This window comes from Alligator sinensis, unplaced genomic scaffold (genome assembly GCF_000455745.1).
Source record: "Alligator sinensis unplaced genomic scaffold, ASM45574v1 scaffold499_1, whole genome shotgun sequence".
Classification (NCBI taxonomy): domain Eukaryota; kingdom Metazoa; phylum Chordata; order Crocodylia; family Alligatoridae; genus Alligator; species Alligator sinensis.
The window spans coordinates 3,062,829-3,077,793 of record NW_005841864.1 but is presented as its reverse complement, the minus strand read 5'-3'; the positions used below and the strand labels follow the sequence as shown (position 1 = coordinate 3,077,793).

Here is a 14,965-nt window from a genome sequence, read left to right as displayed (position 1 = left end):
GCTGAACTCAAGGCACCCAGGTACCAAAAATGTGTTACCATATGTGCCCAGAGATAGCACCAAGTTGGGTGAGCTAAAAATGTAGGCACCTGTCTTCTACCTGAGTCATTTGGGATTCAAAAAGTTGGTGTTCTTTCCATGAAGGTCTTATCCAATAGGCATATGTAAAGCACATTTGCATACACCTACCAACTGAGCTCAGCACTTGTGGCCACTTTTGTTCAAAAAACGTGTGGAGAAAAATGGGCACCCCACCACCCACCTTTTCCATAATTACCTAGGAGTTAGAAAGGTTGCCTGAGATTTGGGCTATATTCTTTCCCCAATTTCAGACCTTTGTACTTCTCAGGAGTTTCTGAAGCACAGGAGTAAACTCTAGACTGGACTGGGATATTCTTCTTCTGTTAAGCTAGAATATAGAAAGGAATGAACAGTTTTTGAGGCTGTGAGAGCAAGCAACAGAGAGCACATCTTTGTAACCACATGAAGGCATTCCTCTGGGAAGGGATCCCTGCTTCCAATTTGTTTATTCATTTTGTATTAACAAGTCACTAGATAAAATGTATACATTGTACAGATGGGAAGTGAGACACAGGAAACAAACTGACTTGCCAAAGGTCACACAACAAGGCTGTGGCAGAGTAGGAACTTCAACCTATGTCAGCTGCATCCTGGGCTAATGTAATGACTGGACCATCATCCCTCTGATAATTTTCAGTAACTTTTAAAATAAGTTAATATAGTAAGAATTTCTTTAACACCCTCTAAGCTGCATTTGGAGATACATCTTAGAATAGTGGTATGCATGGCAGACAAATAAGTCATTCCCCTCAGTTGAACACTAAGATAGATTCAGAATCCTGATTCAAGTTTTGTAGTCCAACGACTTGAGATTCTCTTAGTCTTGTTATGACTTCTGTGATCCAGCTTATCTTTTCAGTCTCTTCAGTACTAGTTGTTATCCTTATGTGGACGTGCTGGCCAGATATACCATTGCTGCAAAATATTCAACCTTTATTGACTAGAACAGAGCTATGACAGTTGATGAGGATCTGACACGTAGTGAAAACCCCTGCTGTGGGCATGCTTTGAAAAATTAATTCCTTAATATGGAATGTTTTAAGCATAGCAACACAAATCTCATTGGGCTAATGCAGAATAAACTAATTTAAAACTGTGCTGCTTTATCCAAGTAGAAATAATTTTAGTAGAAGGCATTTTGGCTTTATGTTCTTATTCAGGATGAAAAGTTTTACATTGTATCTAGTGTAAAATTAAACCATGTATATTGATTTTTAAACTCAAAGAAGAATATCATCTTATGTTATATCATAGGGACCCCAGGGACCTCCAGGACCTATTGGACCCCGAGGACTTCCAGGAGACATTGTAAGTATTGTGTAATTTTCATTTTTTATGAGAGCAAAGTATGAGATGATAAAATAATGCCATGGGAAACATCACTGTGTGGGCTTTTTATGAGGGACGATTTAGTAGTTGTCCCAAGGGACTTGGAACACACCAAACTCTGCCTCAACTTAGACCATGGAGCTCTGTAACTTGAATATCCTTTTTTTCCTATATATTACCACCCACAAAGCATGGATCATACCACTAACACAGGAGAATCACATTTCAGAGCTTGCCTACGATTGTTAAAGTAGCTTGGAAAGGATAATGTAATATCAGACAAGATTGGAAAAGTAGAAAGATTATGGTTATTCCAGTTTTTTAAAACACAGAACCTAACTCTTACAATCTGCATTTTAAATCTGTGATTTGTCATTATTAACAAAATTTCCTTAAATGTGTCCATAATCATATAAACTTGTTTATTATCTTAGCACCCTAAGTCAGTGGTATAAATAAAAAATGTAGTAGAAAGAAATGTATCCCTTCTATAATTGCATTGAGAGAAGGCCAAATTAGCTCTCAATGGCTGCATCTACACATGCAATTAAGGCAGAGTGATAAACTCTGGCTCAGGTTGCACTGAAGAAAACTGCTCGCACAACCACAGGAACTGATAGAGGAAAACTGCGCAGCATTTACATATGCACTTGGGACCACAGCAATTTGAGATAGGGTGGAGCAGCCCCAGGTTGGCAGGGGCTCTGGGGGGTCAGCCCCAGGCTCTGGGTAGTGGTGATGAGTGGTAGAGGGGCTGACTGGTGCTACAGGGCAGGGCAGGACTACAGGGCAAAGCTAGGTGGCAGAGAGCCCCTGCACTTTAGCACCCTTATGCCTCAGACAGCCCCTGTCACAGTTTACACAATCTACATGTGCATGTGATCACACCTAATTACTCTGTCATAAGATAGTACTGTCAGAGACACTTGAACTGTTATTTAAGATGGTACTCGGCAGTGTCACTGGGAGGGCAGGTTGGGTGGGGGGCTATGTAAAAGTTTGGGGTGGCAGCAGCCGCCCTCCCACTGCTGCAGCCTGTCCTGAGCACCGGGAAGAGCCTGGTGCCACCACCAGCTTCAGCCTGCAGTGGCAGCCTACTGTCTTCCCATGCACAGATCCAGAGGCACGTGCCCCCTGGGAAGAGTCCAGCACAGTCCCTCAGCTTGCAGCCTTCCTGGGTTGCTCATAGCAGCAAGAGCCATGCTCCGTACCCCCATCACACACCCCATACCCACTCACAGTTTCCTCTGCTTTGCTCCCTGCTGCAGCCCTGGGAGTGGGCAACAGGCTGCGCCGCACCCCTCCCCCTGCCCTTTCCCCTACAGACTTACCTCACCGCAACCTAAGCCTCTGCCTTTCTCCACTTACTCCAGCCCCTGCTGCAGCGGCCCCAGGAGCAGCCAACACCACCTGCCTGCAGCACAGCACAGCACAGCGCAGCCCAGGAGCTGATTGCATAAGAGCAAATTTACCTCGCATATTACGAATTTGGGGTATAAAAAGAGTCATTGCGTAAGAGTGAATTTGTATATACAGAGCCCATACAAATCAAGGGAAACCTGTAGTCCATTTTTATTTTCAAGGAAACAAACTAATAGAATCCTTTAAAAAAATGTCCTAATGGGTTCAGTTGCTAAAAGGCCTATATAGAAAAGAGAAATAACAGCTTTTGATTATTCTTGGCAAATAGTACTCAAATTTATTGTATTCACGAGTTCAGAGACCTTTTGCCTAATCAGTACCTAGAGAGCACACCATAGTCCTTCCCCTCTTAGTGTCCCATTTTAAGAGGATTAAGGGTGGTGCATACTTCATGCTTCTCAATTCATTTCAACTGCTATTGATTTGAGACAGAGTGCTTTATTGTGTCATGATTTTCAGGCCTACAGCTTTGCTTGAAGCCTCTTTTGGCTTCCATCCCTTTTTTATGTTTATTGTTATTGTCTTATTTTTCTTTTAAAAACTTGGGACCTCCAAGTGGAGGGAGTCTGGATACCATAGGATATGAAACTTCCTATCAACCTGCTCAGTCTCAGAGTGCTACAGAGAGCAAAGTCAGTCTTGCTACACTACATACTGTCATGTCAGTATGACATGCTTTGACATGCTTTGACAACACCAAAGCAATGTTCTATGTTAATAAAGCGCTGTGAGATCTTGCTCCTTATTCAGGGAGGAAGATCACTTCTAAGAGTGGTGCATTTACCATCTCCTTGGTCGCCAGAACACCAAAGCAGACAGTCCCAATGAATTAATGGCCCTGCACTGTTAGTGGGAGGTCAAAGACTTAGTTCTGTATTCAGAACTTGCAGATGGGGCCATCTGAAGATAGACATGTTTGCAATGGACATCTGGAGGAAGTGAAAATCCTTCTTCTTTAGAGGAGGCCTTTGATTGGATTCCATATTCCTTATTCTGTTGTCAGGAATTCTTCTATACACCTTCTTCCTGATTCCAAATTAAAAACTAGTTTATTAGGATGCTACACACACTCATCCCTCTTTCCCCACTTAAAAACACCACCGTGGGCACCTTTTGGTACCAAGACTTTCTTCAAATAATCATAAAGGACTCCAAGAAAATATTTTCCTTCAGATCCTCAGTCCTCTGCAGACTGGATAATGGCTGGTTCTCAGAAATAGAGGGAATGCTCTGTCCCTATCAGAATTATCTTTATTCATAGAAGAAAGATGCGCTGATATGGCTAAATAGTTCATATTCTCAAGATGATGCCAGGAAAGAAGCCTTTTCATCTATTTTTTTCACGTGGTTCCTCTATTCCAAATTTACTGAAATACTTGATAGATCCTGACCATGCAGACTTGTCCATTAGCTAGGTCAAAACATGCATTTTCTCCCCATGTACTCCTGAAATTCTTCAAAGTTTTGTCCAAGATCTTTTCTCAGGTGAAATACCCTGTTCCACTTTTGAACCTCAGTGTGATTCTCATGTTTCTAATGAGGTTCCCCTTTGAACCCATGGTAATGTGCTCTTTGCTGCACTTGTCCATTAATATAGCTTTCCCCTTGTTAGGAAATATCTCACCAAGGAGAGGCTAGCAAAATTTAATCTGCATGGTGGATTTTTCTTCTTCTATCATCTATCCAGATCAATGCAGTGAATAATCCCTCAGGTATCATCTCAGTTCATTAAAACTCTCTCTGGGGCTCTATCATATCTTTAGCTGTATACTACTGATGAGGAGATATGAGTTCAGCTCAAAGGAGCCTTCTACCAAACTGCCTTGGACTCTTGCGGATACCTTGCACTGCCACTCAAATGACTTGCTTGATGAGAACTCATCTGAAATGATCCCACTCATAGAAAAGAAACAGTCAGCTCTCCTTAAATATAAGTGGGGCCCTAGCCACTCCAACTTGCAAGTGCTTTGAGAGATCCAGCAAAAGGTCAAACACACAGTGAGACATTGTGCAAACGATTATTGGCTACAACTGCATGAAAGTATCCAGAAAGTTGCTGACCAGGGTGACATACAAGCAATGTATGGAGTCATTAGGAAAGCTCCTGGGCCTCCATAAAATCCTCCACAGGTGAAGTCATCAATGACCACAATACACAGATGGATTGATGAGTTGAACATTACTCAGAACTCTCATGAAAATATGGTCCGTGACCTCTCTCAAAGCACTTGAAAACCTCTCAACCCTGACAGTGCTTGACCATGAACCTATTTTAGGCAAAGTAGAAAAAGCCATTGATCAGCTTGCTGGTATTAAAGCCCCAGGTTATTCAGCCATTGCATGCTGGCTGAAGTTAATAAATCCATCCTCCTCTTCCATCTGTACGAACTAACTATGTATGTGTTGAAGAGAAGATGAATTTCCTCACGAAGGATGTAAGCATAGTCACTCTATACAAAAACAAAGGTGATTTGAGTGACTGCAGTAACTATCATGGTATATTTGGGGTGGGGGGTGCAAAATGCAGCCCTGAGGCTAGATCTGGCCCACCAGGCCATTCTATCTGGCCTGCAAGGGCCCTAAAAAAAATAGTAAATTAATATTTATTTGCTCCTGGCTGCCTGTCAAAGCTGACAAGAGCCAGAGGCAGTAGGACCCAGGGGGAGCCCTCAGCAGAACTGAGCAGCTCAGCCCTGCCCCACCCCCAGCCATTTCACTCTCTTCTTGCCCCTGCCAGATGGGGGAGCATGGGGCCCCACCAGTATGTGTGTGTGCACATGTGCACACAGGCAGAGGCAGTGTGTATGTGTGTAGGCAGGGGCAGAGTGTGTGTAGGCAGGGGCAGAGTGTGCAAGCAGGAGCAGTGTGCATGTGTGTGCAGGCATGGGCAGTGTGTGTGTGTGTGTGTGTGTATGTGTGTTCATAGGGTGAGTCCCCACATGCGCACCCCACCATATACATGCACCCACACCCCCCCTTGCACTGCCATACACACAAACCTCCACCCCCACACCCCCTCATACACTGCAGCCATCCTTCCCCCCACACAGTCCCCCACAAACCTCATACCCACCCATACCCCACATACCCAAACAACCACAGCCCCCCACAAACCTATAACCCCCCCTGACAAGACTTCATTTTAAACTATTGTGCAATCACCTCTGTGTACACTACACAAACACATGTAAATCAGGACAAAAACTATTTTTTTTAAATCAAATTAATGAATGTTATAGATGTTTGCTATTTAAAATATAATTTGGTATTTTTCTGGTTCCAAGATGGCAGAACCCCGTACTGAATCTTGGACCCCTTACTGAAAGGAGTACTTCCAGGGGCAACGGGAGGGACTTCAGGTGGCAAAGGTTAGGGGTTGGGAGGCGGGAATTCTGGTCACAAGATGGTGACCAGGGGTTGGGGCACCTGTCAAGGGGCAGGGCTACCCATGAGGCCTTCAACAGCTTGCCAAAACTTGGTAAGCAAAATAATTGCCCAAAATAATTGCCTGCCCCTGTAGTATATCCTTATTTGGACAATCCAAAGTTGTCCTGCTAAGCCCACAGACCCTTGCAGACAGAATCTCAGTGTCCCTGAGTCTCAACGTGGTTTCAGATCTATGATATCCACATTGGATATGATATTCTCCTTGAAACAGCTACAACAAAAGTGTCATGAACAAAGGAAATCTTTGTATTTTGCATTTGTCAGGAAATATTGCATTTGTCAGTCTCACCAAAGTTTTTGATCTTGTCAGCAGAGATGGTTGCCCTCCTAAGCTCCTGAGCATCATCAAGTCCTTCTAGGTTGGTATGCGTGGAATGGTGCAGTTTGATGGGTCACATTCAGAAGAATTTGAAATCAAGGGTGGTGTCAAATAGGGCTGTGTCCTAGCTCCAACACTTTTTGGGATTTTCTTTGCTGTCCTATTCGACTATGCATTCAGTGTCTGTTCAGAAAGAATATACCTTTGGACCAGATCTGATGGGAAACTCTTTAACTTTGCTCACCTCAAAGCAAAAACAAAAATCTGAGAAGTTGTTATCCATGAAATGCTCTTTGCCAATGACTCAGCAATTGTTAGTCATTCAAAAGCAGGACTTCAAAATCTCATGGATCACCTTTCTTGTGCTTGTGATGGGTTTTTTTGGTCTGATCATTAGCCTTAAGAAGACAGTAGTCATGGGTCAGCAAGTTGACTTCCCTCCCAAAGTTAGAATAAATGATAAAAGCCTGGAAGTAGTTGAAAAATTCACTCACTTGGGCTCCATCATTTTACAAAATCTTAGCTTGGAAGCTGAAATTAATGCTTGCTTTGGAAAGGCAAGCAACGCCATGGCTAAACTTCAAGAGAGTTTGGAAAAACAGAGTGTTTACTCTGCCAACAAAGATGTCTATCTACACCACTTGTGTACTTAGCTCTCTATTGTATGGCAGTGAAACATGGACTCCTTATGCTAAGGAATCAAGAAAACTGAACCGTTTCCATCTTGGATGTCTCTGCCGTATCCTGGGCATAATATGACATGACAAAATCTCCAACTTCACTGTTCTGGAACAGGCCAAGATACCCAGTATGTTCATGCTCCTGAGACAGATACCTCTGTTGGTTAGGATATGTGAATTATATGAGCGATGGCCAAATCCCCAAAGACATACAATATGGTCAGCTGGCCACTGGCAAACATCAACTTGAAGTAGGGCCTACATTGCTCTGAGATGGAGAGGGTCAATGAAGAGCTAGAGAAGAGGCATCAGAGGCAAGCAAGACAAAACAAAACAAAACAAAACAGTACTTGGTATGCCACTGCAGGCTCAACTGAGTTTGTATGTGCAACTTGCCTGAGGGTCTGCCGTTCATGCATCGGACTCCTCAGTCACTCAAGAAGCTGTGGTGGTACCTGGTAACCCACCAAAGGTGCAATCTCCATGGTTTCCCGAGACCAATGACTGCCAGTGATATGATTCTTTTGAAACATAATTTCTCCAGAGTTGAGGCATTGTTATGGACATTCCCTTTGCCCTTCTCTCTGTTTAAGACTAAGATGTTCTGAAAATCTCTGTGACTATAGTCTCTTTACTGGAGAAATCCAACAGCACAGCAATATCAGCAGTAGTAAGCTCATTTTAGTAAAGCCCAGGCAACTTCCACTGCCTTTTTTCACAATGAGGAGAACTCTTTTTCCCCTTGTTCAGTTTCCCTAGATGGCAGTTTTCTAGCTATCTACCAGTCTGCTTTTAACTGCAGCTTTATGCAGGAAATGCTTATGTGTGCACACGTAGACTGAGCCTGTGCAGCAGTAGCTCAGCGTGTGTGTGTATGTATGTGTGTGCGTGTGTATATCTATAGAAATGCAACTACATGTGTGCATGATTAAGACATGGAAAAATAACAAGGGAGGAGTTCTAGAGCAGTAGGGCTGGAAGGGACCTTGAAAGGTCATTTAATCCAACGTCCTGCCTGAAGCAGGATCATCACTATACAAACCAGTATCTAAATCCTACATAAGACTACCCTGACACAACACAGATCTAACACACTAACTTGCCACAGGTAAAGCAGGGGAACCATGGCAGTCAACATCCTGCTTCTATGAAATGTTGTCAATATATGTTCAGGAGATCCCAGGTAGAGGGCCATGCCCCCCACTACAGAGGAGGGCAAAACACCCCACAATCCATACCAATCTGCCCATGGGGTAAAATTACTTTCTGACCCCAGATATGGCAATTGGTCTGACCCTGAGTAGAGGGGCAAGACCGTCTAGCCAGGAACTTCTGATTTTATTCCCAGCACAAGCATTGGCACACCCTAGGAAAAGTCCCTAGTCTTGGCTGTAGCCAACACCCAACACCTCTGAGAAAGGCTTAAAAATACCCTGACACATGTAGCACAAAGTTGGTGGGGAAACCAGCAATGCCCAGAAGTATGGAAAATTGGGAAATGTTCATTGTAGAATATAGGCATAGCTATGCCTAGATCATCCCTGACCAGTGGTTGTCCAACTGCTTGAACCTTTCCAGTGATGGAGAGTCTACAGTTTCCCTAGGCAGTCTATTGCACTGTCTCTCTGTTCTAACAGGCTAGGGACAGAAGTTACACATCAACTGGTTTAAGTGATCAGAAACTTGTTTAAACCTACAACAGAACAAAAGCTCAGTGCACATAAACCAGTTTCAAAATGGCTGAAACTGATTTAAGATAAACCTGGTTGAATGTAGTATCAGACTTAACTTATTGAGGTCAAACCAGTTTGTGGAACTCCTGTCCCAGACCACTGTGAAAAAGTTTTTCCAGCTATCCAATCTACATTTACTTTGCTGTATCTTCAAGCCAATGACATATGTCCTCCTTTCTGCAGCAGCCCTTCTTTATGGCAGCCTTTCAGGTATTTGAAGACCGCTCTCACATCCCCTCTTAAGTGCCTTTTCTGCATGCTAAATGTGCTCTCAGCCTCTTCTCATATGACTTGCCTTCCTCCCCTTGATCATCTTTGCTGCCTGCCTCTGGACCCTGTCTAACTTCTCCACATCCTTTTAAAAATGTGGAGCCCAGAACTGCACATGGTACTCCAGATGAGGCCTAACCAGTACTGAGTAGAGATGCACTATCACCTAATGCTTCTATTGATGCATCTCAAAACTGCATTCACTTTTTGTGTGGCTGCATCACACTGCAGACTTATATTGTGTCTGTGGCCTACTAACACCCCCAAGTCCTTTTCCATAGAGCTGCCATCCAACCAGGTGTAGCCCATTTTGTATTTGTATGTTTGATTATTCCTCCTGAAGTATAGCACCTTGTATTTGTCTGCATTGAGCTTCATCCTGTTAGCTCCACTAGAAATCTCTGGACATTCTGACATGGACCCATTAATAATTCTTCTTTGCTTACAACTATTGGGCCAGTTATCTATCCACCCTATAGTAGTTTTATCTAGCCCACATTTCTCCAAATTGTTTGAAAAAGTTATTAGCCTTGCTGATATCCAGATACACTATATCCACTGCATTCTCCTCATCCACCCAAGTAGTTACTTTGACAAAGAAAGAGATCAAGTTTGTTTGACATGATTTGTTTTTCATAAGTCTATGCTGGCTGCTTGTGATCAGCCTCTCCTTCTCTAGATGTTTGCAAGTGGCCTTCCTTAGAATATGCTCCAATAACTTCCCAGGTATTGAAGTGTGACTAACCAGTCTAGTTTCTTGGGTCCTCTTTCTTGCCTTTTTTAAAAAGGGGCAGTTTTCCAGGCTTCTGGTACCTGGTCTGTCTCCCATGAGGACCCTCCCATGTTTTAGTGCCAGTTAGATAGGTGGCTAGGGCACTTGCCCAGGAAGCAAATGACCTAGGTTCTAAGCTGTCTACATCCAGCAGGGACTTGAATCTGCAACTCTGACCTCCCAGCTTCCAGGCCCTTTTCTGGTGCTTCTTTCTAGGCTGTCTTCCTTCCTCTGTTCCTACCTTTTGTCTTAATTACTCAGTCCACTGCTCTATGCTGTCCTTTCACAGCATCTGATGCAATGAACTCAAGTTCACAAAATCTTGTGCTCTATAGAGATCTTATTTAGTTCACAAAATATTGTGCTGTATAGATATCTTAATAGTTTGTTTATAACAGTTTGTCATACTTTTGATACCTGGGGTACACTTTTTTTTCTGTATTAAAATCTGCACCACACTTCACTCTTAAACCCATAAAGGGAGATGTGTGTGTGTGTGTGTGTGTAATTTTTTTTCAAACTATACAACCCATTTTGTTCCCCTGCCAGAGGAATGTTGAACACAAGTGCTGAGATGTATAGTTAAAAATTACACCAGATACATCTTTCTTCAAGCAAAGGATTAGTCTCTATACCAGGGATTTTTAACCTTTTTAGTCTCAAGGACCCCTTCAGAACTTTTTGGAATTTCCCAACTCCTGGACTGTAACTTATGGGGTAACGGCAGCCCCTGCTGCTCCTGCAGGGTCTGACACAACAATGATCATGCACACAACCCCTCTAACCAACCCTGGGATGGTGGGAGAAGTGGAAGGAATGAGCTGGGCTGCAAAATGTAGCTCAGTCTGTGCATCTGCCTGCCCTTTCAGAGCATGCTGCTGGGAGAGTTGTTGGGCAGGGGAAGAGGAGGTTTCCATCACACGGGCTCCACAGGGGCAGGGGACATGGGGGAAGATGGCAGAAGTAGTCTCCATAGGAGAAGCTGCAGGTGCCACTGAAGCAGCTGGGGTAGGCGCAGGGTGCCAGTTGGGGTTGGAAAGCATTTACCTCTTCACACAGGGAGAGCTTGCCACACACTTCCATTGCTCTCACAACATAGTAGTATGTCTCAGCACATCCTTTGGGTATTACTGGTTTACAGGGTGTATATCTACCCTGCCTTCTTCCTTCCCCACAGCCGTGGGTTTCTGGCTGGCTACATTTTTGTGACTTAAATACAGGTGCACATCCATAATGGGCACATGTACATAGTCATATATGTGCCTAGCCAGTTCAAAGCCTAGTGCTCATACTCAGTCTGCCTGTGCACACTCACCTATCTACATGGCATGGGTCATAGTATCACTACTGGTGTACAAGTTCTACAAATGCCACTTACATTGTTAGAAAGCTGCCATGTCGACTAGCAGAATTCAACCCTGTGTCTTCTTAATTGATAATTTCTTGGCACCCACCTGAAGCTCCATTTCTGTCTACACTAAGGACTGTACAATTATAGAAGTTTGCAGTGATCTGAGTTTGCGTTCCACACCCCTCGAAGTTCCCTTAGAGGTAGGTCTCTTCTGGAAGGCACTTTGAAGGAGGTTGTGGGGGCAGGTGGCTGAGCTCCTCCTCCTGTTGTGCCTCTGCCTGGTAAGGAGGGGGATAAGGCAGGATCCCCACCCTCACCCCAGAATTGGCAGGGGTAGTGCAGTGTGGGATCATTTTGACATGGCAAATGATTCCAGTTATGCTCCTTGCCAGCACTGCCAAAAGCAGATGAGCCAGGGCAAGGATGAGAAACACTTCACCACCACAGCAATGCTGCTTCATCTCAGGAGGCAGCACCCCCTTGCCCTTGTTCCTTCTCAGCCTGGCACCAGTGGGAGCATACCCAAAAAGAAGTCCCCCTCTCTCTCCTAAGCCCCCATCCCCAAGAAGCAGAGGCAGGCCACCCTGGACCAGTGGCGGAAAGGCACAGACAAAGGGGAGTGCATTCCCAACGCGAGCGAGATCACCTAGAGCATTGGGGAGATGCTTGCTCTGGATGGCCAGACCTTCTCCTTTGTTGAGCATCCAGGGTCAGGGGTGAGAGTATAAAGAAGATTTATTGCTAGCAATACAAGGTGCAAGCGGAATAATTTCACGTAACAAGCACACAGATTCTTAATTATGAGCATCTTTTATACAGGAGTATTGGACCTTCATAAGCATTCTTGTTTGCTAATTGGTTATAAGGGAGTGACGCAAGGAGTTCTTTACTGAGCATGTCTCTATACCTGTGTTTTAGCTATGTATCTCATTTCCATACATGTATGTTTCATTAGCGTACTTTCTCCCCACCTAGGGGTGTGAATCTTAATATTTAAATCAGCTCTTTGCCCTAGTCCACTAATTCTGCTTTTGTTTTCAAGCCTCCTTTATCTAAGACTGTCTTCTCCTTATCATTGCAGATGGGCATTAGTTACATAACAGAGACTTTTGCTTGGGCTATGTGTAGTGGTTTCTAGGTCAAACCTGACACTACCAAGTGGCCATATACATCATCTTTAGCAGGATGGTGGTGCCCTCCCTGTATGAGGAATGCAGGGAGTACTTGAGGGAGGAGCTGTGCAAGGCAGGGCTGCAGGTAGCCTTGTACTTTACCTCAGACATCTGGAGCAGCTGGGGTGGAGATCATGCCTGCCTCTCCCTAACAGGGCATTGGTGCAATCAGTCAGGCTGTTAGTGGGCTCTCCTTCAACCAGAGGTGATGGATGAGTCCCTCACATCAAGGGAGATCATGGTGGCCATGAACCGCATGGTGCAGGGGGTGGCTCATTGGGCAGGGTGAGTTTACCTGCAGGTTTATGGTCACTGACAATGGGGCCAATATGGTCAAGGCGGTGCGTGATGCCAACTTTGTTGGCATCCTCTGTGTGACACACAAGTTCCACCTCATAGTTGGGACACCTTGGATGGGGACAGGGCTCCCAGTTAAGGCATCATCACTACCACTACCAGTCAGCTCATTATGAAATGCAGGAAGATAGTGGGCTATTTCCACTGGAGCATAAAGTGGGGCAAGATGCTGCACAACAAACAAGTAGAGCCAAGCATCCTGCAGCACAAAATCATGCAGGATGTGGAGGCTCAGTGGAACTCCACGTACCTGACGCTCAAAAGGCTGATTGAGCAACAGATACCTGATGCTCAAAAGGCTGATTGAGCAACAGAAGGCCATCCATGAGTCAGCAGCCTCCTTAACAAAACAGAGTGGGATACCATCTCCTAGATCAGGGGTGGGCAATTATTTCGGGCGGAGGGCCACTTACCCAGTTGTGGCAGGCTGTTGAGGGCCACATGGATAGGCCCACCTCTTGACAGGCAGCCTGCCCTTGACAGGTGCCCCACCCCCTGGTCACCATCTTGGGACCAGTGTCTCAACCTCTTGGGACCAATGTCCCAGGGCCAGCACCAGTGGGGTCTAAAGCGGGGCACAGGCTGGCAGGGGTCTGTGGAGCCGGGCTGGGCTGCACCAACAGGGAGAGCAGGGAGCTGGCCCGGTTCCATAGAGCCCCTACCGGCTCGGACCCCGCACTGCTGCCACCCTGCTCTGGGCCCCGCCAGCACCGGCCCCAGGACACTGGTGTGGGCCCCATGCTCCCACTGGCTCCTGCCCCCTCATTCCCAGTGCCCCCCAGCCCCATGGTACAGGTGGGGGGCAGCACACAGCCCCAACCCCCTGCTCACTGGCAGGGAAGAAGCTGGTGCTAAGCACAGGGAAAAGCAGCCCCTCTCCCGCCCCGTGGCCGGCACTCCCTGCTGCAGGCGCTCGCAGCCCACGCAGGCCTGTCTGAAGCAGGCACAGGCAGCCCTACATGAGCTACAAGCGGCTACAGTGCGGGGCGCTGGCTGTGGGGTGAGTGAGGGCTGCTTTTCCCCGTGCTCAGCACCAGCTTGTAACCTGGTCCTGCCAGCCTGGGCTTCAAGCCGGCTCTGGGCTCTCCCGGAGCCGGCAGCAGCTGTGCCCCCCCCCCCCCTCTCCTGTGTCTGCTCTGCTGCCCATCTGGAGCTCGCGCACAGTGGCAAACACTGCCTGGCATGGCACACGCAGCCCCTTCTGGTGAGCCCAGAGCCAGCACGGGGCCCAGGCTGGCAGTGGGGCCAGGTCACAAGGTGGTGCTGAGCATGGGAGGGAGAAAAGTGGCCCCTCACCCACCCCGTGTCTGGCGCCCCGTGCTGCAGCGACTTGCATTCAGCTGGTGTTCATCATTCCTGGTGATGTTGTGACACCCCACCACACCTCCTTGAGTCATGGTTTGGTGGAGTAGCTGGTGTTCCTCAAGGTGAACCTCCCGCTGCTGGGGTTCCCCAAGCTCTACATGCAGATGGAGTGAGTGCCACCCTCCTTATTCCACACTGATTTGCTTTTTTTAGTTGCTTTCAGAACCATTTAATGCCCCACTCTCAGAGCAGTTTAGTTTACCATGAGCCAGCAGGGGAAGAACATCTCCCTGCTGAGCTCCCATTCCGGAATGAATGTGGAGGTATAGAATTGGGCTATGAGGAAGTAGGAGGCCCCAGGTCCTGGGCATGACCTAAAACTTCACCCTGCCAGGGTAGGGAGGCCTGGTGGAACTGCTGGTGGTGTGGCAGCCCCAGGAAATGCCAGGACCGCTTACCTCCCTGGTGAAAGGTGAGTAGGGGGCACCTGATAACCTCCAGCCACCACATGCACACACAGTCCTGGCTGGGGAAAGCCCAGACCTGTAAGATCTTTGAGAGGCCTGAGGCTTACTTGTTGCAGTGGAATTGTGAGGGTGAGAATAGGCAGACAGCTCAGATCTGGCCTGAGGTACCCTTAAATGGTATGTGCTGGGGCCAGGACACAAAGCAGGGTCAGAGGGCCAGGGACCCACCACGAGGAATGCCCAGAGCAAGTAGTTCGGCA

At 46.3% G+C, this 14,965-nt stretch overlaps 1 protein-coding gene across 12 annotated transcripts in view; it reads left to right on the top strand.

The window, feature by feature from the left end:
- COL19A1 (collagen type XIX alpha 1 chain) overlaps positions 1-14,965 on the top strand; it is a 402,210-nt gene that overhangs the window by 271,197 nt on the left and 116,048 nt on the right. For all 12 annotated transcript variants that reach the window (XM_025191070.1, XM_025191112.1, XM_025191107.1 and 9 more), the window contains one exon: positions 1,336-1,389. In XM_025191070.1, coding sequence (XP_025046855.1) covers positions 1,336-1,389 — 54 coding nt within the window. The remainder of the gene's footprint in view (positions 1-1,335; positions 1,390-14,965) is intronic.